The sequence below is a fragment of the Lonchura striata genome, chromosome 1 (assembly GCF_046129695.1).
Source record: "Lonchura striata isolate bLonStr1 chromosome 1, bLonStr1.mat, whole genome shotgun sequence".
Taxonomy (NCBI): Eukaryota; Metazoa; Chordata; class Aves; order Passeriformes; family Estrildidae; genus Lonchura; species Lonchura striata.
This window is the reverse complement of record NC_134603.1, coordinates 148,299,901-148,324,788: the sequence shown is the minus strand read 5'-3', so window position 1 is coordinate 148,324,788 and position 24,888 is coordinate 148,299,901. Positions and strand designations below refer to the sequence as shown.

Genomic DNA, 24,888 nt, shown 5'->3' with positions numbered 1-24,888 from the left:
AAAGTTGCATACATAATCTAGATATTCTCCCAAATTCATGTCACTTGTTTACTTGGGGTATAGAGCCTTTAGAGACTCAGTTAAAATAGTTCTTTAGGCCTGAATTCTTCATTTAGGAAGCAGTATGTGGTAAAAATTGTCGAAGTAATCTTTTTGCCCTCATGCTGAAGGTCTTCTGGCTTGTGTTGTTGCTTGCTCTAGCAAGCAGAAGGTCTTTTCAGAGGTGCTGGGATTCTTATGCAATCTCTGTGTGTATGTTCAACTCAGCAAAATGCTGACCTATAAAGGAGAACAGATCCTGTGTTCAGTATTTTCTGTGAGAAAGTTTCATACTGAAAGCTGCAAGAAGTATACTTGAAAAACAGGCTTTCTTCCTGTTCAGTATGTAGATACTGATTTAGCTCTGTAATAATGTTTGTAAATGTTTTAATAATTTTTAAAGTAATTTATTGTCTTTGGCAGCATTAAGGGGGTAGTTCAGCTCAGATTTTAATTATATCTTTCTCTGGTTTGCTATTTCAGGATCATCAGCTGTTAGATGACTAATGAAGGATTAGAAAGGGGGTTGAAGGGCTAGAGGTTGAATGCAGTAGAATGGTAGTTGATGAATTAGATTAATAGCTAGAGGAAGAATCTGGTAGAAGATAGGCAGCTGAATTGGGCAGTTGAATCCAGTGTGAAATCAGCTGAAAGTAGGAAAGGGAAGACTGGAGTAAACTTCTATCAAAATACTGATGAGTGGAATGGGCTCTGAACTTGGTAGATGCAACTTCTTCACTGTCTGCAGTAAAATAAGAATTTTAGGAAGTACTACACAAGGATTTCAGTTTAGGTGAGTGACCTCAGCACTGGTTAGGACACATCTGGAGTACTGGGTTCACTTCTGGGCTCCATAGTAAAAGAAACAGCTACTGGATAGAGTCCAGTGAAAGGCCACTAAGATAATTACAGGAGCTTCTCTGAAGAACAGATGGGGAGAATTGCTGGAATTGTTCAGTATGGAGAAAGCTTAGGGTAAGAGTTTCATCAGTGCATTGGGAAGGGAGTGGAGAGATCAGAGGCAACGACCACAAATGGAAGCACAGGAGTCACAGGAGTCTCTGCCTGAACTTAAGGTAGCACAACTGTACTGTGAGGGCAGCAGTGTTGGGGCAGGTTGTCCAGAGAGGTTGTGGAATCTCCATGTTTGGAGATAGCCAGAAGGCGTATGGAGTGGTCCTGGAAATCCCACTCCAGTTAATCCTGTTTGAGCAGGGGGTTGGACTGGATGAGCCCTAGAGGTCCTTGTCAAACTCAGTTGTTTTGTGATTGTGTGGTAGAAAACCTGGAAAAATCTGAGCAAGATGTTGAGTAGGAAGCTAGTGTGGAGGAGCTGGGAGAGAATGTTCGGTTCTTTTGTTTATTTTTTGATTGAAGATCTGTTAAACAAAATAGTTGGTTCTCAATCAAATATCTTTATAGTACATTGTATAGGTGAGATACTACTAGTGGAAGACTGAGATGGGCTCTGATTGTGTTTGTATTTACTTCATCAATACTAGCAGAAGACAACTTGCTGTCTGAAAATGTCAGTATTCAGGATTGAGCTTAAAGCCCTGAAGTTTAGTTCTGCTGTTAAATAAATGATGGGCTTAAAGAAAGCTGAGGCCCTGCCTTTTGGGTTCCTTAGAAGGAAGACTGTACAGCACAGTGCACAGAGCTATCCAGCTTGTCAAATGGAGGTCCCACTGCTGCCAGTGTTCCATGGGATGCTGCAGTAGCCTCTCCTATAGAGGCTGTGGTCCATCTTGCCTTGGGGCACCAGTGACTTTGCAACATACCTCTGCACTAGTGACCTAGAGAGACATTCTCCCCCTGCTTAACACACAGATTTATTTATTTATTCAAAAGCAGGTTATCTGCTTCATGTATTGATCACTGTCTTTGTCAGCTGGAAGATAAAGAGTGCTGAGCACAGGCTCTGCTTCTTGCCAAGCTTCTGGCAGTGTCAGCAGTGTTGTGTGCACTCCAATTAATGAAAACTAATCGTTCCTAAGCTGCCTCTCTACTTTCTGGGGATAGTTGCAGTGTCAGTGACCAGAGGCCTAAAACCCTCAGTTAAGCTTTGGATTTTGAGCATAAGCTCTTGAAATTTTTCTAGTTGGAAGGTTTCAAAGTGGGCACTTTCTTATTTTTTTCTTTAAGATGTTTAAGACATTTTCTAACATGGGTAATTGTGACTCCATTTTTTTACACCAGTTTCTGTAAAAAGTGTTTGAATTGGTCTTTGCACATAAATTAATGTTTCAAGATAGTACAACATAAAAATATGTTTGCTTTCAGCTTAATGTAGTGCATTTTATAATTCCAAAAGCAAGCGGTAGAATTGCATGTATAGCATGAATATTTGTATTGGTGAACTGCAGCCCTTATAGGCTCTGTTGTGTTGAAACACTAGTGGAACAGTTCTGTCCTGAATAATAAGATAATTTATCTTCTAAAAATGAGGAGTTTTCAACTTGTTGATGAGTTTTCTGTGGAATTATTAACTTCTTAAGGAGCTACTCAGCTTATAATTGATATTCTAAGCCACTAAATAAGTACTGAGGTAATGTTTTCTAAAAATGTGTACTGGTGGAATCAAAGATGAAATTGAATAAATACTTTAAAACATATGTACTTTTTATGCAGTTTGAAGTGGCTTGTAGTGAGGCCCACAGAATGCAGGTGGAACTCCCTATATCCTGATTGTCACTGAGTATGTAAAAAGCGGCATCCATATGCATAGTTCTTGTAGATTTATGGATGTGAAGAATTTCTGAAATGGTGCTATGAATTGAGTCTGTTCAACTCTACTGAACTATACTGCACTGCTGTTGCAGTTGCAGAAAGTTTTCTTTATAAACAGAGACATCTTTATTCATATGTAGAAAAGAGGAGAATGTAGATTTTTAAATGATGAGTCCTTTCAAGCTTTTCAAATGAAAATCTATAATACTGTTGGAGACAGCTCTGAACACTTCAGAATGGAGCAAAGTTAATGTTAGGTGCTGTGTGTTGCACTGGAGACACTGTTTCTTTCAGGCAAATTCTTTGTAAATCTAGGAGTGCATGAAGGCAAGGACTTTAAAACTTGATCTGATGCTATGACAGATGTTTAACTCTTACTCTGAGATTTGTGGGTTAGCTTTTTGTGGCACATGGTTACAGCAGAGTGCGTATTCCTGGTGAGCTCTCCTAGGGATAGTTTTTAGCCTGTGCCATATGGATGCATGGTGATCTTTGTGACAGGAAGAAAAGTTGGTGCTTCCTATGCAGCAATACACTTTGCATTGCAAAGTGCTGCCTTGGTGTAGCAGTGTTGGTGATCTGCTGTTCAGTCTGTCCCACACACCTCTGACTCTGGCTGCTCTTTGACATGGGAACTTATTGTTTACTCTTAATGTAGGGATTGGTTTCTCATGTCAGTATACTTAAACTTTTATACTTCACCTATATCCTACTCCATTTATGCGTGCTGCTTGGCTTGATTTGGTTTGTGTTCCTTGTTCTGTTTATTTGTATTTTACTTGTAAACTTTTCAAGGACTTTCTTTCTTCTGTACTTTTAACAGTTCACAGGAGGGAAGGATTCCAGTGTTACCACTGGTAATGGAAGTGCATTGATGAAGGACTGCTGCTTCAGGCTGAGGAACAGAAATTGATGTGGTTTGGTGTAGGCTGGGTTGTGTTTCTGGGCTGTTAAAGAATTGATTTGGTTTTGGTTTAGAGGCTTTCCAGATTCTCACTTCAAGAGTGGGCTCTATGTTGGAAGGTGTTACCAATGAGAAGTTACTGTGGAAAATGGAGATGGTATAATAATATCATAACATTAGCCAACAGAAACTCATTAAGGAGTTAATTCTTTTTTTTCTAGACTAGAAGCTGGATACACACCCTAAACTATCTCAGCTGACTCCAGATGTATCAATGATGCCTGAGTAATTTGTGTATGGGCTTGGAAATACAACTCAGGGCCTGCAGCAGACCCGTGTCTTCCAGCAGCTGTGTCTACAAGCTTGACAGGATGGTTTAGGGCATTTCAAACTGCTTCCAGTGCCTGTGTGTGTAGTTAAATGAATCCCATAAGCAACCAGGCTTTTCTCCCTGGCACAACGTGTTATTGATGTGACATGATTAATTGCTCCTGGTGGATGCCCCTCTAGACTTGGATGTCCCAAGAGAAGTCTGTTTGTGGGATCTCTTTAAACATTGACTGTAGTTTTGACAGTTTTGCTGTGGTTTCTGAATGTACAATTGGAGACGGTTATATGTAAATGCCTTTAAATGTTTTTTTAGATTGTGAAGCAGAATTCACAATGTATTTTAATGCATATAAACCCATAGGGATTCTGTGGAGTTTTCCCTTGAGAATTCTGGGTACCTGGTTTACGTGATATTTCAAAATCTACTCTTGGAAATGAAAGGTAAAATGAAACTTAAAACCTTCATACAACTAGTTGGATACAAATATTTGTCCCAGAGAGTATCAGCTAGCTGGTTGTCTAGTAAGTAGTTTGGTTCCATCAAAGGTCAGAATTACTTCAGATTGACTACTGTAATATTGATTACATAAAAAGAAGCAGGACTGTTCTGGAAAAGTACAGTGAGTTTCTTTTAGTATCCAGGCAAAGGAGTCTTAATGTGACAAGAGAGAGGAAAGCAGTAATCATTGCAAGCTCTGTGTGATAGGTGTTTTAGGATGTTTTTCCTGAATGGGACAGCTTCATCAAACTGCTTGTCTCAAGGACAGAAAGTTGTCTTGCCGTGGCAAAAGATTCACATAAGAATCAGGTCATGGTTTTAATTCACATGCTGTTCCATTTCTGATAATTGGTTAAGTGTTCTAATGCAAAATGTATTTGTTAGTTAAATAGGTTATTAAAACTGAAAATGGAGGTGGTGTTCATTTAAAGCTATCTTGAACAGCAGTGTCTTTTTGGTAATTAATCTTTTTGTTGATGTAAATTTGCTGCTTTTGGTGCAATTTATGAAGTGCTCACAGATTTGTGTGTGCATTCATTGCTTTGGTATGAATGTGCAGTTTTATTTCATAAACGACCAGTCTTAGATCATAATTATCCACTGAATGGTCCAAATCTCACTATGAATTTTTCAAAAATAACTTGATAGGTGTGAAGAGAATATTTGAAGTGTCTCACCCAGACAGCATTATCAGATAGGAATAGCTAGTGCTGTGGCTCCATGGCCAAACTAATACAAAGGCCTGCTGAAAGGAGGAGGCCTTGCTCCAAATGCTCATGTTTATCTTAAAACTTTAATCTTTGTCTAATGTCCCATTAAATAGATTGAGAAACTGTTTGGTAGCAGACTAGCCAAAGTTTGTCTTGGGAATTCCAGTTCAGTTGAGGTTGTTAGTCCCCAAGAAAATGTTTTGACTTGGTTTTCTTGGAAAGGTAGCTGGTTAAATTGGTCAGAGCACAAATGCTGAACATCACTCAAGGAGAGCAGGTCATACAGAGTTAATGGAAGTTGCCTCAATTTTTAAGGTGTGCCTGAACATTTGAGCATTCATTTGATAAGTATGAAATGCTGATTAGTGTACAGCAGCATCTCTGTAATTACCATATAGATGGCATTCAGAGGTGATGTTTTAGGTCTCCTTTTCTAGAAAATAATGAATCCAAGAACTCTGCTATGTGTCATTAAAAGGACTTCCCAATGGTTTTTTTGGTAATTTATCATATGAGTGAGGCAGACATCTGTTTGACATCTAATTTATGAAAGTGAGCATTACAGAGACCATTACAGGCACATGAAACAACAGTGCTTGCAACAACATCTTAGTGTCTCCCCTTAGTAAGGGGCATCAACAGTGTGATTACTTTGTAAGGAAGAAAATACTTCCATGCAAATGTGCTTACAGGTTGCTGTGGTCCCTCCAGTTCTCAGGGTATGTTTTTTAGTGCCCGAGTGCTCTCCAGAGCTGTAGCATGAGGTTCTGTGTGTGTTTACTGCAAAGTTGCATATTTGAAACTTTTTTTCAGAGATGATACAAGGTAGAAAACACCTACTTCAAGAATTCTTTTGTATTCAGGGTGTTGTGTCTGTAGCCCTTTGTGTGAACACATTGTTCAGACCTGCATTTGAGACTCTCTTCTGGCAGGGCAGGATGTATAAAGTCAATACAGAATGCTTTTGATATGAAGAAGGAATGGGGCAGGCAGCCTTTGCTTACTGCAGCAATGCTCAATGCCATTGGGTTTGGCTGTGCCTTTCAGTGGGGGCTGCACAGCATCCTTTATCCTTTCTCCATTAACCTGTGTTGTGCCAGTGCCACCCTCGTGCATCTGCAGCAGGAGCACTCTGCTCAGGTGCTGTGTTTTGGCAGAGGCAGTGGTGAGGCTCTGGTGGTGGAGAATAAAGGAAACAAGGTTCACTGGTTGGGGAGGTGGTGTAGTGAGTGGGGCCTGAGCAGTGGCCCTGCTTGGACAGGGTAATTTCCTTTGCACACTGTCCTGTGAAGATGATCAATATTTCTCACTGTGACAGTACATGCATGGGAGAGCATTTGCTGGTAGCTCACCATTTATCTCAACACCTTTGATTTTTGGAGGTGAATGATGGCATGGCAGTATAGCATCGTTCTGTGGCTGAAAGAATCTTCCTGTGCTGCCTTTGACCCTTGGGCACTTCTGCTGCTGCCTGTCTTGTAACCTGCACAGTTGCTTTTACAGCCACACTGTGAACTCGAGCAAATAATTGATATGGCTGAACTTGCTTTCGTTTGGAGATGCTCTTTTCAGCACATCAATTCCTGATCTAGTTCCCCCAGCAACAGCCAGAATACAGGGGTCTTGGTAGAAGTGACAGCCATAGGAAATGTGACGCTTGTAGTTTATCAAGTATTGTAATTTCAGCTAATGCCTTAGATTACTATAATGAATTTAGAGTTTTAGCTGCATTGTGGACTGCTTCAAATTGTGGGGTTTGACTCCTTTCCTCCCTTCTTCCCCTGTTGTATGGTGCTTTCCTGCCCATTTTTTTTCCAATACATGAGTCTTTCCGGTGCTGAAAGAGATTAGCTCATGGGTGCTAATTGTTACAGAAAGTAACAATTCAGTGTTTTCTTTTGGATCAGTGAATTAGTGCAACTTGTTTGGTTCCGTGATCAAAAGGCAGGAAAGGAGAACAATCACATCTTTTAAATAGTGTTCTGCCCTGAGCTGAAAGGGAAAAAATCCTGTTTCTGTGTTACAGCTGGAGACTCCTCAGAGTGGAGAGATCACGACCTGCCTTATTTTGAGCTGCAGTGTGATATTTAGTACAGTCGTTGTTGTTATTTGACCTGTTTAGAGGTGAAATTCTTTTCCTGTGACTACAGAAAAACACGGTAGTATTCCATGGTTTGCAGGTAGCAAGTTGAATGTTTTACCCTGAGGAACAAGACAGTTGTTGCTTTTGAATTGGCAATGTTTTTTCTAAATATTGTGGTTTCATGGGGGTGCTGGCATTGTGCCAGCGTCAAACCATGACACTAAAGAAAGTAAATTTTCCTGGAAATGTTACCTCCAATGCAATCATTTTTAGACAGGTTTGTTAGTGTACAGTCTTCTGTGTTGCTGGAGGTTTTGTGTTCCAATCTCCACATTAACATTTTGGTTTCTGTAACTTCCAGTTTTGCTACATAGTAACAGCAAGAGTCATGAAGTCCTTAATTTTGTTTTGATGATGGGCTACCATGAGTTCTTTGCACAAGCATTTGCCTTTTTCTAAAAAGTTTCCTGTCATCTGCTGTTGTTAATAGATAAATCTTTCTCATTTGCTTTCTTGAGGTTTCTCACCTTTTGTTCTCTCTTGATCTTTGCTGTTTTTACAGCACCACAAATTCTAAATTAGAAGTGTACTCCAACATTTTTATTGAAACGGAATCTAATGCTCTGTCCTCCCATAAGCTTCTGGTAATACCTAGATTATAATATACTGAATTCATCTCCAAGCAGTGATTAGTAATACTCTTAAGTATTACTTAAGAGTTTTAGCATTTCAATTTTCTGAAGCTTGGAAGTTGTATTTATATAGCATTTCCCCTTTTTAGAAAGGCTTTTTTTTTTTCCTTCCCTTTTCTTTTTGTTGCTTAGTTTTCTTAATCTAATATGTTGCTCACATTCAGTAAAAAATGGACTGGAAGTACCAAAATCACTATAATAAGAGTAATCATTAAAAAAAACCCAACGCCCTGCATTTGAACTGTTTGGAAAAGGCCTTTTTTTGTGAAAAGGTTATCAGGGATGGAAAGGTTCTGCTAAAATAGAATTACAGAGCTGAAATGTTATTATTTTGCTGAGTGGTGCTATTAATCATCCTGATTTAGGGAGTAAAAGCATAAACAGGGTCTGAGTAGCTATGAGATTGTATTAATGTGTATTTGTTGGTAGATACAACAAATTACAGTGCAGCAGCCTCCTGCTGCCTTCTCTTAATATTTTTGGTATTTTTTTCTTTTGCCTGCTGTACATAGCTGTCAGAATCATAAAGGAGTAGTTTCTCTGACAAGTCCTGCCCCTTTTGCTGTCTCAGGATAATCCATCTTGCTGAGCATTCTGCAGTGCACTGCAGAAGAGTGGCTGCTCTGTCTTACTTGAGAGAATTGCAGGAAGAGCACTGGAGAATTGTTCCCAGGGCTGCTGGCAGCAATCACCTGACGTTTGAACACGTGCTGATACCAAGTGCTGACCTCTTCCTTTGCTGTGCAGGCTGATAAGGCATGGCCAAGTCTTGGCTGGGCTTTGGTGTGGCAATAATCCACTGAGAAGCTGGATTGATATCAGGGATCTCTACGAGAGTCCATGATCTTCCCTTAAATAACTTTGTTTCTGCAGCTGTTGTGTTGGGGAGGAGAGGATTCACTTGCAGAATAGGCTGGCACACTGTGGGAGATTAAAAACTCAGTTTACATGATAGGTTGTTTTGTTTTTATTCAAACACCAGGTAACGAGAAAATTTGGATTATAAATAGAAAGCTTAACAGTGCGAGTAATACAGTATATAGATCATTTGTACACGTGAGTGAATGACCTTCATAACTAACCTATGAGTCATTCCTGTGAGAATAAATTGGACTACAAAACAATTAACTGCTGTGGTACTTGCTGATTGATATGCTAGACTGACAAAACTGGTCTATTTTAAAAATTGACATAGAGCTTGTTTTGGAAATTATAATAATGCCCATATTTCCATGCTAAGTGTTGGTTAACTTCTGTAAAGATACTAATAGGTCATCTTTATATTGAGGAAAGCTTGCTTTACATGGAAAAAAAAAGAAGCTACAAAACAAAAAGTGTCCAAGGTAGAAAAAAATCTTAACCACTTGCTTGCCAGTGTATGTAAGAGAAAAGTTTAGTCTTCTGTTGTTTTACTCAATAACTGGAGTTTGGGAGAGGGGTAGGGATATTTTTTAGGAGCTGCTCTTGTTCAGCGTAAATATATTGTGATGTATCACATTTAAGTATTTGCACATAAAACAGATGGTAGCTTACATATTTTTATTATCATATTGATTACTTAATGATGCATCATGTATATTGTATTAACTTGGTGATTTATCATAAATCAGCTTGGATTTTTGTGGATGTACCAGAAGTGGAACAAATACTTCATTTCTGACCTTCTCTTTGTCAGTTGTAGTTCTGAACAGTCAGGCAGTCACAAGTCTTTTCCTTGCTTTCATACCTCTATTGCTGCTGTCACAAGGTTCTGCATTTTTCATTAAAAGCTTATTCTGAGTTTTCAGTACTAGTTTCTATGTGAAAAACTTGGTAAAATCATTGGTGTTCTCAGCAGCACTCATTTTGGGAGAGTTGTGATTGATGAAGAGAGTAGTTGTAGTTCCTAAACTTTTCTGGTTTTAATGTAAGTATTATGTTTATTGACTTTCTGGTTCATGATAGCAATTTTTTTTTTGTTGTTCTTTGTCTCGAGAGGTTTTAGAGAAAAGCAGTTTTCTGATAATTCTAGTAAATAAAGACTGCTTGTATAGGTGCTGGTGTTGTACCCCATGGCCTGACACTTCCCCCATCTTTTTTTTTCCTTTTTGGAAAGACTATTGTCTTCCTGGTGGGGATGGAACAATAGCTGAATGACATAAGAATGGAACTTGAATTTGAAATAACATTTTATCCATGACCCCCTTTCTCCCCGGCTTAGTACAGACCAAATGCCTCTTTGGGACACTGTGTGTAAACGTCCATAGTTTGCTGCTAAATGTGCATCAGAATACGTGTTTGGAGTATCTGATGTGGCAAGTGCTAAATTAAAACACTTGGAACACTTTAGGATTATGAGTCATCAATCCCTGGCTGCTTTTTTTAGATTTCAATAATTAATACAACCTATCTGGAAGTTACTTTTCAGATCATGGTGATCCACAATAAATCTTGAATAGAAATAAGCTGGAAAGTTCAGGTACCTGTATGCAATATTTTCCATTAGGTGTACTAGTTTTTAATGCTAAATAGGTAAAATAATGAAATCAACTACTTTATATATATAAAATTAACTTTAGCTTCAGAAGCAAGCAGAATTTAAACCAGAAGGAGCATAGCAATTACCTTTGAGGGAGTCTTACTTCAGTAGCCTCAATTATTTCAAAGGAAGAATCTTACCTGTTAACAAGAAATTTCTTTTTAAAATGAATAATCCCTAATTATTAAATACAGAATCACTCAGTAATATTTATCTCTTAAATGTTGTCTTCTGTTTTGTAGAAGACCCTTTTGAGGACTTCTTCGGTGGCAGGCGGGGTCCAAGGGGAAGCAGAAACAGAGGTGGTGGTGGATCATTTTTCTCTGCCTTTGGTGGATTCCCTGCTTTTGGAAGTGGTTTCTCTCCATTTGACACAGGTAAATATCATTACATTTAAGAAAGAATGTGATTTTGGCTTATAAAGGATTGCAGTATAATAAGCTGGCTTCTCCATTCAGGCAATTCTGGGACTCTTTTTTTTTTTTTTTTTTTTAATTAAGCTGCTGTCTGTAAGATGTTAAGTGTAAATTAAGTATTTGGGCTATCTGAAAGTTCATATATAGTGAACAGATCTCTAAGAAGTAGAACTTCCTGTTTCCTTATTTTGGTGCTACAGTTTTTTCATGGCTTTAGAATTCTTTTGTTCTGTTTGCTTTCAGGGGTGTGATGGCTTTTATTACAGATCCTGAAAAACATGTGCCTAAACCCCATGGTAGTGCTTAGGGTGCTGGGAATCTGGGCATGGGTTGGGATGTTACTGATGCAGGACTTGTTCTGTCTGCCGGCTCGGGGCGTCCCAACATCTGCACTAAAGCTGTGATCAGATTCATTAGAGTTGCTGGCTTTCCCCTGAGGGCAGAGTGTGGGTAAAGGTTGAATGCCTTTCAGGGGAGGAGCTGACAAATGGTTTTTGGACATTGAACTGTGGGTCCATATGAGAGAAATGGATGGGGCTGAAGCTGTGGTTTTGTTCTCAGGCTGGTGTTAATGCCATCTAGTCACTGATGCTGTGTGATGAAACCAGCAGAGGGCTTCCTGAAAGTAGGAGGTAGTCAGAATGGATGATAAATTTGGATCCCACAGTCATGAAAAATTACATTTTATTCAAAGGCCTTATTTTTCAATAGGTTTTCCTTCGTTTGGCTCCCTGGGACATGGAGGCATTACTTCGTCATTCTCCTCTACGTCATTTGGTGGCAGTGGAATGGGAAACTTCAAATCCGTATCAACCTCAACTAAAATAGTTAATGGCAGAAAAATTACTACAAAGAGGTGAGTGATATATTTATATGAAACTATATGTAGAGACTAACCGTACCTATAGTTACATGGCTATAAATATACTGTATCTTTGCATACACACATGCAGTGATACATGTTTTTATGTTTTACTTCTGTTATTTTGTTCATCATATTACTTGATTTCTCTGAATGCTTAAAAGCATTTTGAAATACTTTTTTGGTTTCTCTGTCTCTTCTTGGCATTGTTGAGTTACTTAATGCTGTAGCTGGAGCTCTTTTAGGCTTCAGAGCCTCCTGTGTAGTGCTTAACCTTTTATTATGGTCCTTGACTGCTGTCTGCCCAGTCAGCTTGAACTTCTGGAAGAAAAGTGTGCTTGGTGTCTAGTGATTATGAAGCTTATAACTAGGAATTGGGAAGAATTTTAGTTTTGCAGATGTTATGAAAGATGTTTACCTAGCATCTGCTTAGTGTGCTTTCCTAGGCAGTGTTTGAGTGAAGTCTCTCTAGTAACTTTTTTCTGTCTGTTAAATGAAATAAGCAACTGAAGCCTGCTTTGGAGAAAAATGTACCTGTTTGTTGGAAAGTGAATTTTTAAGTCTTGTACACAGTGTACTTTCTGTCCATTTCATGTTTGTGAAAGGGAAATCATTGCATTTGGGAAACCCAAGTCTTAGCTATAGAATAACCTACATGGAATACTGAAATCAATACAGGAGTACTGAAAAAGTAGTTAAGTGTAATTTCACTACTTAATAGAAAATTACAGAATAGTGAGGGAGGATTAATTGTTTTTGTTTGTTAACTTGGGTCCCATACTTGTAAGTGCAAGGTTCTTCTCTGAACTGTGGTACTGGAGAGCTCCTGTCCATCTTGACCACTTAATAACAGCCTCTGGATCACCTGCTGGTGTGGTCATGATATTTTTCTATGAGTGTATTCCAGAAAAATCTGAAAACTCAAAAGCTCTTTAATAATCTCTCTTTTCAATCAGAGATACTTGAATTTTGTAACATGCATACTGGTTATAAAGTTGGTGTATAGTAGGTCTACAAATTGCTAGCTCTGATCAAATTAAAAGTGGGTTTAAGACTGTCTTGTGTACAAAATTGTGATTAGATCTAGAATATCATTTAACAAACATGTAGGGACTAAATGCAGTGTCAGGATCGTGCAGTTGATCTGTCAAGGCTTTAAGGCCTAGGTAACAGTGTGTAGTGTGAGCAAAACTGTGACAATGTATGAGGTGGCAGCTGTAACTGTGAACTCTACATCGTGGAGGATTCCAACTTCCAGAAGGCAATTTTCCTGACTAAGCAGTGGGGAAATGCACATGGGTACTCCTGACAGCTCTGGTGCTGGTAAATACCAAAGCTTGCCAAGTACAGTTGCATTAAGCAGGTGGTGCTCCCTTACAGTTTGTTATCTAAACCCAAGGCCTGGTGTGTGTTTAAAACTGCCTACAGTGCTCTAAAATGGCTCATGGTGTTTTTGTCTGCAGGATTGTTGAGAATGGACAAGAGAGAGTAGAAGTTGAAGAAGATGGCCAGTTAAGGTCGCTAACAATAAATGGTAAGGAGCAGCTGCTACGCTTGGATAACAAGTAATTCAACGCACGCATTTAACAGAAATTTTAAGCTCTAACAGCCACCATTTGAGGATTGACAGGAACATTTTTTTGAAGATTTCAAATGAATTCAACTTTCTGTATATCCGTACTCAATCTTAAGTAGTATAAGTAGCTCACAGAAGCTCATATTTGTCATAGACTTTTGAGTTAATTGTTGGGACCACATCAATTGGACCATTTTTTGTCCTTAAAATTGTTGTAAACTTCTGTATGCACTTTTCTTTTCTTATCTGTGATCAAGGTGAACCATGATCCTTCAGTAGTGCTAGGGCAAGATGTACACTAACACTAGCATGAATCTTGCTTTTTCCAATATGAAATGTGAGCCAATTGGTAGTTCAAGTCTGCTGTGAAGTTAACAGTTCCAGGATAACCTTTTTAATAATTTCAACTTTTTTTTTTTTTTTTTAATGTTTAGTAGTGAACAATGTTAATACATTTCTGGTAATGCATTTCTGGTTTAAATAAATTAAGGATGTTTTCTAGTTGTGCATGAATGCAGACAACTTTAGTAAAGTTTTGACAAATGTTTAAATGTGTAATGTAAGCAAAAGGTAAACAAAAGTGAAGCCAGTGAGCTGAGTCTTTTGTCATTTGCTAAAAAAATTCAAAATGAATAAATGCTGATGTTTGTGGTGCATTCTTTCATGAATGGCATTTGTAACTTTCCTGTGTCTGTGTGTGATTTGGGCAACTTGGGAAAACGGTGCTTTTTTTTTTTTTCCTCCCCTTATCTTTTTCTTCAATCTTAAGGATGAGGGCCTTTTTTCTTCGCAGATGTTTTCTTCAGTGTGACTGAAAACATGATTTTTAATTTAATTTCTAAATCTGTATTTGAAGCACCTGTTTTTAAGAAGCATTCAGAGACTGACTCTCTTAACTCCATCTTTTGCCCTAATATGTAATTATTTTAAGTCTAGGCCTAAAGTAACTCTATTTTAAAAAGTTTTCTAAAGTTGTTCTGAGATTTGCTTCAAAAAATAATCTGTAGTAAATATAAATATACATTTGATAAATTTATTTATTTAACATTTAATAATTACAAAAAGACTTGAGAATTATGAGATTTTTTTTTTTTTTGCTTTTAAGAATAAATAATTGCTTTGAAGATTCGGACAAAATTATTAGGATTATGATATCTCACTCTTATTTTTAATTCTCAACCAAAAATCAAAAGATGGATTAATGCCCTTTGTTAAATTAATGAAGTAATGTGTTTATTTGTAGCTAAGACCAGATTTTCAAAGCTTAGTGAAAGATGATTTGGTTTTGGTGTGTCACAGAGAAAGCATGCAAGTAACTAATGGTGTGTGTTAACACCTGCCAGGTTCTGGATTGTTCCATGCATAGATCATGGATCTGCAGTTTTCATCTGTGTACCAGCTTTGAACATCTGGCCTTCACAAAACTCTGAAGAGTGTCTTAGTGGTTAACAAAAAAAAAAAAAAAAAAAAAAAAAGCATGGTGTTTTCAAATGGTCACCTAATGCCTTCTTGCTGAACACCATCTGCTTTGTACTAACAAATGTGTTGATTATTAAATACATTGAAAAGAGATGCTCTTGTTTTTCATGCAGGAAAACCATTTCAACTTAAGCCAAACCAAGCTAACAAACTGTTACAACAGAATTTGTATTTGCAGTAAAGTTAGTATATTGTGCTTTTGTCCCTCTACCATTAATGCTAATTTGATAGAACTGAAAAAAAACCAACATGTAGAAGAAAATATAAATATATACTTTGGTTTTGGGACTAAAGTAGTTATATACCTTTTCAAGTTCTTTCCAGAGTTCCTGTCACTTCAGTGTTGTGTTTTTGATGTAGAAGCACAAACTTAGAACTAAACTTAGTTTAGAACTAAACAGTGTTTTCTTGTTAATGCTGTTTTTTCCCTCCCCATGTATGTTACTTCTTGATCCAGATAACTAAACATGACATTTATTTCAAAATTTGGCTTTGTTGTGATGTCTTGAGTTATTAAAATTGTTAATTTATATTTATAGGATGCAGTGTGCTCCTTTAAATTATGTAAATTGTAAAAAGTGCTTTAAAATTGATTAACCAATTCAAATAAAATTAGGACAATCTGGAGTTGAGTTTGAATGCCTTCCTCTGGATACCCATAAGTTTTTATATAAAGTGCCAAACTTCGCCTTCTAGTTTTATTCCAAGTCATCTTCTTTAACATTTAAATTACCTTGCTCAGGTTAAGAACACAGGGTGGCAGATCTGTACCCACATGCTTATTTTCTTGCCTTCTCCTTCTCACAGTGTTACACACAAACAGGTCACATCAGGATTCTGTAATGAAAATTTTTAACACTAAATATGCTCATGACTCAGTTTTTTGGATAGTCTGTTCTGACTTCAGATCCCTGAAGCTGCTTATCAGAGCTGGCCAAAATGCAGCATTGAAATGGCAGTGCTGCATTTCCTTGGTAGAAATTGGCAAAACACAGGGCATGAGTCAGCAGAAGGCAGAATTTGGCAGTAGATTCCTGCAGGAACAAGATACCCACACACCAGCATTTCCATAGGCTGGTAGTTGAACTGGATATGTGGTCTTGGTCCAAATACATCCTTGGACCAGCAGTTCCACTTCCAGGTTTAAAAATTTGTAATAATTCGCTTGACCTAAACCTAACAGTCTCCGTCTCTTTCAGTGTGTTTTTTGAAGTAACATCACATCCAACATTTTTTTTAGATGCAACTTCTTGCATCCAGCTCCTATTTTAAAACACAAATCCACATTCCATGTTATATTCAGAATTTTTTTGCTGAATTTAGTTGTTTTCTCTTGAAAACCCACTTGTTAGGTTGCTTTGAAAAACATTTTGTTGTTCCTTGCTAATACATAATTTGCATGGATGTACGAGACCTGCTAGATAGATAGATCATCAAGGTCAGCACATTTCATCAAACTTCAATTTTGGCCAAAATAGCACAAAATAATTAATAACAGAAAAAGTTCTTGATAGCAAATGCTAGGTACAAATGTACAGTGGGATGAGGCAGATTTGAAAATCCAGGTTCTGGCAGGATTAAAAGTCCCATCTTTCAATACATGCAGGGGTTAATTTTGAATGTTTAGGGACACCATCCCATTTAAATTAAGCTTCCTGGAAAAACAGCAGTTTGGAAAAACCAAGATGGAGTTTTTGAACCTGCTAAGTCATTTAGTCTTTCATGCTCTGCTTCAAAGTTCATTTGTGGATACAAGAACTTTGTAATGCTTTCTCCTGCTGCAGCCTCTTTGCAGTCCCTTGTGCATGGCAGTAATCCCAGTGCAGCACACTAACCCCAGTTTCTCTATAGATTGCATGGCACCTACCCCTTCCACTTGGCTTTACTGAAGGAGTTGGGATTTTGTGTTGGAATGCTTCACACTGTAAAATGCTGCACTCCTGCAGTGCTCAGTTCTCTCTGCTGAGAATCACAGGGGTTGGTTTGTGGTGTAGGTGACAAAGCTGCTCTGCAGAGAATGTGTGCGTAGCATTTGCAAGGTGGATCCTGTATCAACTTGTGGTTAATTGATGAGTTGAGTTGGAATGGTGAAAACAAGATTGTAAAAGATTTAAAAACCCATCTTCTCTAAGCCCAGAGGGTTTGTGTCTCTTCTCAGTGTTTGTGTTTGGTTATCCTGTTTCCTTGACTCCTTCAGTGTTTTGGCATTAGGTGTAACTGGAGGTTTGTCTTTTGTATTTAGCTGTGCTGTGTTTCACACCGTCTGTGGGATAGTCCAGTGATAAAGTTAGATTTTATTTCTTATTTTAGGAAATGGAAATTCAGGAACTCATCCTGAATCTGCTTCTGTTCTGTTTGAGAAGTGAGCTTAATATTTCCTTTGCCCGAGTTTAATCTGTGGTTGTAACAGGATAGTGCTTCTGATGGTGGTTGTTTTGCAGAATGAATGCTACAGCTGTTTGATGCTTGTGGTCAGAGAACCTTTGAAAAGGAGGGCTTAGTACTTAAAATACTTGTTAACCTTTTTGTGGAAGTGTTTCTTCGTATTTTTGGAAAATTTGCCTCTTTGGTTGTGATTTTTGGATGTTACGGTGTTTAGGCTTATTTTTAAGTCATGGTATTCTCACGGGCTAATGGCAGTATGGACATGAGTAATCTGCCAGTCAGCAGTAACCAAACTTTGAAACTTCCCCTTTTTTTAACATAAGAAAGCCTGTTTGTACTGTCTGCTCCCTCAGGACTCGTTTACTTTAGGATTGAATTGTGACCACAGACTTGCTTTACCCAGTACTCAACATAGTTTGGGTTTTCTCATTATTGTTTGTCTTCAGGTGGTTGTTGTAGGTACAGAACTTCTTATCTTCCACCTGAAATGGTCCTTACCTTGCATTAAGGCTGGAATGAAGAATGTTGACTTTGTTAGTGTTACAAACTCTACCTTTGAATTTATAATTCTAGTGGGTTTCCTACTTGGTTTTGGAAAATATACCTTGGTTAGAGTTGGTTGTTGAGTAGAGTGCACTCCTGAAAGGTTAGACTGAAGGTGGTTGGTTCATACTCTGCTATATAGGTCATACATTCACAAAATAATAAACCTTATGTTTGAGATGTAGCTGTCAGATTTAAAAAAAACCTGAAATAATTAAAATCCTGTGATGATCAGAGCAGTAACCCTGAACCTCTGCAAGATGTGCTGATTTAAACTCATTGAAACTTCTCTGAAAGCTCTGTTGTGTTAGACTCAGCACTGCATTAGGTGTTATCTCACTTAAAACACCTGGTAGAAAGTTAATCAAAACCCCACATGAGTAGTTTATGCTCTGTCATGCTGCTGTAGCCAAAAGATAGGCAGGAGTTGGGAGGTGATAGTGCCCAGGCCTGAAAGCTGGGCTGTCCTGGTGTGAGGTAGATTGCACTGATGGCCTGACTGCTAATTACCTTCTACATAAAGGAAGTGGAAGACTTTCAGATGCTGTCAGCTTCAAAATGTTGTGGTGGGGATTAAAGTATGTTTAATTGAGAAGATAAGTAAAAATTTTATCAGGACACTGTTAAATAGAATTCTCTTTAGTTTCTCTGGTTTTTACAATAAAGTTAACTTTGCAACATGTTGAGTTAATTTTGAAGTCACTAAAATAGGTATTTTTTGAACCTGACTTAAAACTGACAGTCAAAAAACCATATTTTTAGAGGTTTCTGGTAATAACTCTTAAAATTTGGCTTTGGCCTATAGCATATCCTTGCCTCTGAATCTCAGATGAGGGCTCTTCTAGCTCTTCTTTGCAATGCAAGCAACTTCAAGCTGAATGTCATAAAAATAGAAGAAACAAAAGCCTGTAGTTGCTAGTTTACCAGCAGTGAAAGTAAATCTGAATCCTTTCATTCACCTGATTGTTAAGAGAGAGATGAAATAGTAACACCTAGTTTGGAAAAGCTCATGTGAGCTTGCTGGTCTATTATGTGATAGAACAGATAACATGGTACATTGAGAACGTTTCAGTTTTTCCTTCTTTTTGAGTGTTTAAAGTTAAATTTGAAATTTCCTGCACTGTTTCTTATTTGTGAATTCATTTGAGTCACTAGAATGAGAGAGGAATCCAGCCTGGGTGACTGGTCATAAATTCATGTTGTGGAACACACATTCGTGATGTCCAGAAAAGAGAATTACTTGGCTGTGTCTGTAATGGAGTTGCTTGAAGGTGTTACTAAACCAGCTGAAAATGCAAAGCAGTAGCTCTGGAATCTTCTGTCTTGGTTCCAGTCACAAACTTGATTGAATTGTGGTGCAGGAGGGGAATTCACATCCCAGTAATAAAAAAAGTCATAAGGCTGCAGAGGCTTTGAGACATCTGGTAGAGGAGCTGGGCACCCTCATCCATCTTTCAGTTTCCCTCCAGAAATACATGTCAAGTCTGTGTTAATCTTTGTAACTGATATATAGAGTAAGATTAACTTGCTAATTTATCACACATTTGCATAACTGTCACCATAGCCACCTCTGGCAAAGTTTTCTCCTAGACATATAGTTGGAGGGTGCCTTTTACTCTTCACAGAAGCTAAATCTGCATTTGTCATCCTGTAGTGATATTTGTCATACTCAGCAATAGAAATACTGTGCTTTGCTTTTGTGAAATATAATTCTGCAGTATCAGTCACTGTCATTCTCCTTCCGGGGGGAGCTAGACTGTAGATGTTTTAAAATTGTTTTGAACTTCTCTGTGAAAGAGTGTTTCTGAAGGAAAATGGAGAAAACTCACATAGCCAAGGTTCAGCCTTTCCTGCAGCATTTCTTAGCCAGAGGACTGGGCCTTCTGTCTCCAGAGGAGTTTGGCCAGGCTTTCTGTAGTAACACTGCCTCTTGTCAGAAGGCACTTTGGTGCATTTTGTTATTTGGACATCTCCTGTTAAGTAGTCAGTCAGATGCCCCTGAGAGTTACTCTTCTAATCTCATTTCTTACCACTGGGTACCTATGGAAATATGGTCAGGTTCTTATCACCAAATGTACTGCACTTGGGTAATGAAAGGACATTATTTGTCTGTTCTACACAAAGTGGGAGCTGTGTGTCCAGGAGAGCAGTAGAGAGTTAGAAATTCACTTAGAGCTATTTTGGGTGTATCTGGTACTGCCTGCAAGCAGGAGTAGCGTTCACAAGCTTCCTGCCCTCAGTTTTTGATTGAGCTCCTAAGTAATTGCAAAGAGGTGAAAGATTTTTTTTTTCTGGGGACATTCACCTTGAGAGTTAAGACAACTATCAAAATGTTTCTTTTATTAAGCAGCTCTAGTGCTGTTTCTACTTCTGTATTTTCTGGGATTGGATGGTGTACCCCTGAGAAGAACAGCAAATCTTAAGGTCCTTGAAACCACTAAGGGATAAAGAGGAAAACAATGCAGCTTGTTTTGTGCTGTTGACAAATTTCAAGGACTTTTCTCATCAGAAAACATGATCATGAGTTATCACAGTGAATGCAGAAGTGGTGGGTGTTTGTCTGTGTCTGCTCCTCCAGTGAACCCTGCCTATTCTCTGGCTGCCCAGGCTCAGCACTGCTCTGGAGGCTATTCCCCTGCCAGCACAAGCAAGGGAGGTGCTTCTGCAGCCTGAGGATGGTGTGCCAAATTCCACTTTGATTCTAAATAAGTGTGTAGACCAGTTAGAAAAAACTACATATCAAAGGTCGCCTTGTTTGGAAGAAGAGTATAAATATTTGTATCAGGCTAGACAAATTCAAATGAGAAGTTAAGCACACATTTTTAACACATACATGATTAACTGTTGGAAGAAGCTGCCAAGAGCAGTAGTTTCTCTGGCTTTCATGTCTTAAAGACCAGCTTTCTGAAAAAATATCTCCTAGTGAGAAGGGAGTGCTTGGGCTTTACAGAGAAGTAGTGGAAGCTCTGGGAGCCTGGGGCACAGAGCGAGATCCACCATGGAGCACAGTGTCCTTCCAGCCCTCCTCCATGGGAGGAGCCTTGGCTTCTTCCCTCCTGATGTGTTGTCATTGATGCCCAGGTCATGTTCCTTACTGTGGTTTTGAGGCTGGGGGGTACTTTTGTGATGTGGGGGCTGTTTTGTCTCGGGAGGTGCCGAGGAAGCAGGGGAGCTGATGAGAGAGAGCCAACACCACGTGCATCTGGGGCAGCCTGATGACTCTTGCCCTAAAGCATCCAGTTTGGGATGTGTAGGTGCCAAGAGTGGACTTCATGTGGGAGAAGACATTCTGAATTTGCTCAGGTAAGTTGCTTTATTGTAATGGATGAATTGGATGTTAAGTGAGGAGGAGGAGGAGGAACCAGGGCGAGGTCTGTGATGACTGTGCCAGGGAGTTAGATTTGGAATTTGCAATACAATGATCCCTTGTGCATGTTCTGTCTTCTCACCAACTACTGACTGCACACCTTGAGGTAGCCTAATTCCAACTCCTCAGTTGAAGATTAGGATGTCTCTTGTTGATCAATGTAATGATACAGCAGATATCCACATTTCAGAGTAAATATTCATTTCCTTGAATGTTGGCAATGTTTTAATGATCTAGAGTTTTTTATTTTTAGTGTGTGTTAAATCTCATGTGGCTAGCAATACATGTGTTCTGAATTTTAAGTGACTGTGATGAAAAGAGCTGGCTTTTTGTTAATGGAATCACCTTTGGTATTGTGCTAAATGCCTGAGACTGCATTATATCAGATAAATGGTTCTACAGAATAGCCAGGGAAGTGTCCTACAGGGCTGTGTGTGAACAACCTCTCTGAGGATGACTTTTTTGCATTTGTTAGGTTTATTTCTAAGGAGAACTTGAGGAAGGGCAACTTCCTAGAGTTGTAATTCATTTGGGTCATATAAGGAACAAACATAGTTTGTAACAAAACTAAATGGTAAACTATTGTGTGGTAAAATTTTGGTATCTCTTGAGGTCCTTCCAAATTTTCTGGGTAAGGTTTCCTGCTTGAAGAGCACTGGAATTCCAGAATGTTATTCTCCAATGGTCAAATGAACTATATTTTGAAATCTAAATATTCAGCCCTGAAAATAGCCTTTGTGCAGTGTCTTTTTTGAGCAAGTAATAAAAAGTGTAAGGCTTTTTTCAGTCACCAGCATGGACAGAGCCAGCTGTAGTGACAAAAGGAATCTTGTTAATGGAAAAGCAAACAGGTGTATGTGCTGTACTGCTCTGCCCTTTTCTGGCCTAAAATGAGGCTTGGACAGAAACATTTCTGTAGTTTGCAAAGTGTGTAGCCAGTGCACACCTTGAATGTTCGTTAACAGTAAATGGCTTCAAAACTATTAAAAATTGTTAAAACCAATTGTTTTTAAATGTACCAGAACTGGAACTTGTCAAAGCAAAACAATTCAATCAATTTTATCTGTATTTTCCAAGGACCTTCAAAGATTTGAGTTGCATTCTGTCTGGAACCTATTCCAGAGATGGAAAACGCAGTTTTGTTTGCTGTACAGCTCAAGTCCCCTGTTACAGTCACTGCCTGGTGTTTGTAGAATAAACACTGTTTTCTTTTGAGAAGCAGGTAGAAAATGACAAGCAGATGATCGGGTTTTACCACTGTTAAGTAAAAAGAAAATTATGTGTACTTTACTATGCATATTCATATTTTAAAGGTGTTACATATCAATGTCAGCTACTCCTATATAGTATCTAAATTGTAGGATCTATTGCAAGGGGAGGGTGTCTGAATTTCAAAAGTGTTTTTGAAATATTGCTATTGCCCTACTTTTGATCTATATTGGAAGTATTAGCCTGAAAGAATTGGAAGGAAGTCCTTTTGGTTAAAGGTTAAAAGAAAGTAGAGTAATTTGTCCTGAAGCTTTCTCACAGCAGTTTTGTAGCCATTAATAATTCATTTATTAATAGCTATAATTCTGTCTCAAAAAGCGTCATAGAACAGAAAGTGACTTTTAAGTGGCTTCTAATGCAGTGACTAATTGAGAAGATGCTTCTTGTAATCACACGTAAAAACAAAAAACTACTCAGGGAAATAAAACATTTTTCTGAGAAGATACAGGTGTTCAAACCTCCCTGCTCTTCTTGATCAACCAAATTCAGAACATAGGATTAATTGATTAGTCTTAGGTGGTTTCCACTCTTCCCTCTCTAGCACTTGCTCTGAGATCACATGTGTGGCTTTGCCCTCAAAATGTTTATAGAAGGTGATGACTACATCCCTGGTAACCCTTTTTGTGGAATAAGTCACAAAGCCAAGTGCATGCCCATGCTGCTCTGCTGCAGGGGAGGTGCTTGCTGCCCTGCACAGAATAGTTTCCAGTAGTGGAAATTTCTTTTATGAGAGCTGTTTGTGGCAGGGAGCTTTGCCTTGTGTCTCCCAGCTCCTCCTGAAACCAGAAGCCAGCCCTTGGTTCATGCTGCGCTCTAGATTCAGCTCGCTGTTGTGTTTTCTGGGTGTGGTGGCAAAATTACCCAAATTGTCAGTGTCTCTGCTCTTGGGTTTGGGCCTGTAAGTGGCACAGAGCCAAGCTGGCAACTTGGAGTGCAGCTCTCATGTAAGTTGGCTGATAGATTGTTAACAGAGGTCAAAGCCTCTTGGGTTTTCTATTTTCATGACAATTCTGGCTAATCTTTTAAAATATAGGTCCTCCAGATTTTCAGTTGAAAATGGGGGAGAGGTGGACACTCAGGTCCTAATTGAACTGTCATCAGTGTCTATTTATTGCTGTTACAACAGTGTGGTTTTATTTATTGATTTATCTTCTCAGTTGAAATCAGTGCTTTGAAGGCTTTTGCAAACAGATTCCATCTCCTGGAAGGCAATTTTGCTGCCCTTTTGGCTCCAATTCTGTTCCCAGTCCATTATTCAGTCTTGTCTAAGCAACTTTCTCCTTAGAAAAACAGTTCATGATTCTTTTATTTAGTATTTTTAAATATTACTGTAAATGGAGATTGTTTCGGTAGAAATACCAGGCTGTATCCAATACCAGCAGTTCAAGCAAGGTCAGAATTTTAATTGGAAAGCGACAAAATGTTCTCAAACATGCAAAATCTGGGATGATTTCTGTCAGAAACTGACTTGCATGATAACAAATGTAGGTGAACATCAGCCTTACCTGTTGTGCATTTGTTGCAGCTTTGCTTTCTCTGTCACAGTGCTGACTGCAGGACATTTCCAGCCCTGCAAAGGGAGCCACGCTGGTTCACCAGGCTGAGGAGAAATGCTTTTGTGTAAATTAAGTTTGACACCTTCACACTCAGTAAAACTCTTGGCAAATGTTTGTGAGAAGATTCTGAGCTCAAGGAGGAGGTGGAGTAGCTCTGTTGGATGCTGCACTTTGAGCTGCTACAGAATTGTAGTTACATAGCTCAAACCGCAGCAGTTTTGATACTTGTTTTTATAATTTTTCAAATATTTTTACCATGATATACTGAGCCCACTGACAAATAGTCGCTTAAGCATTCCTTCGTAAAGTTTTCACTGCCATTACAGAATTACAGGAGATGAGGGCACATGTTCATGGTACATCCACTTCACCAAGTGGGCACTCCAGTGTGCATTCCATCCTTCTGGGACGTGGAGCGCTCCAGCTTCTCTGCCTTTATGGAAAGTTCTTAAATACTGGTCCCCCCTTCTTTTGCTTTGGCCCCAGAGATTGTGGTTGTTCCTGTCCTTGGTGCTTCATCCCACGGATCTCAAGGTGTGTGAGAAGAGGAGAAGGTGGGATGGTGCCACTGCAGCCACACAGGATGGGAGCAGCCCTCACTCTGGGCTTGGGCAACGCTGGGGTGACATTCCTGGGAGATAGGTGGCCTTCCTGGGAAGTACATGGCATTCCTGGGAAGTACATGGCATTCCTGGGAAATACATGGCCTTCCTGGGTGCTCCAGGAGGCACTAATGTCACTCTTCAACCTCTCCTTCTCTTTCCAAAACTCACAAAGCTCTCTTGGTAAAATCTTGCCTGCTCCCACTGGATCTCTGCAGAAGGAGCGTATAAACTGATGATACTGTTTCCAGGCACAAAAGAGAATTGTAAGTATTGTTAGTGTTGGGTGGTAGTCGTGTTCCTGGTTTGGTGTTTGGGGTTTTTTCAG

At 38.9% G+C, this 24,888-nt stretch overlaps 1 protein-coding gene across 9 annotated transcripts in view; it reads left to right on the top strand.

Moving 5' to 3' along the window:
• The window catches only part of DNAJB6 (DnaJ heat shock protein family (Hsp40) member B6), a 58,074-nt gene that overhangs the window by 13,928 nt on the left and 19,258 nt on the right, over positions 1–24,888 (top strand). For 8 of the 9 annotated variants that reach the window (XM_021526549.2, XM_021526543.2, XM_021526544.2 and 5 more), the window contains 3 exons: positions 10,748–10,882; positions 11,633–11,777; positions 13,247–13,317. In XM_021526549.2, coding sequence (XP_021382224.1) covers positions 10,748–10,882; positions 11,633–11,777; positions 13,247–13,317 — 351 coding nt within the window. Of the gene's footprint in view, positions 1–10,747; positions 10,883–11,632; positions 11,778–13,246; positions 13,318–24,735; positions 24,813–24,888 lie in introns of those variants that run through there. The other variant, XM_021526550.2, reaches the window with a different exon arrangement.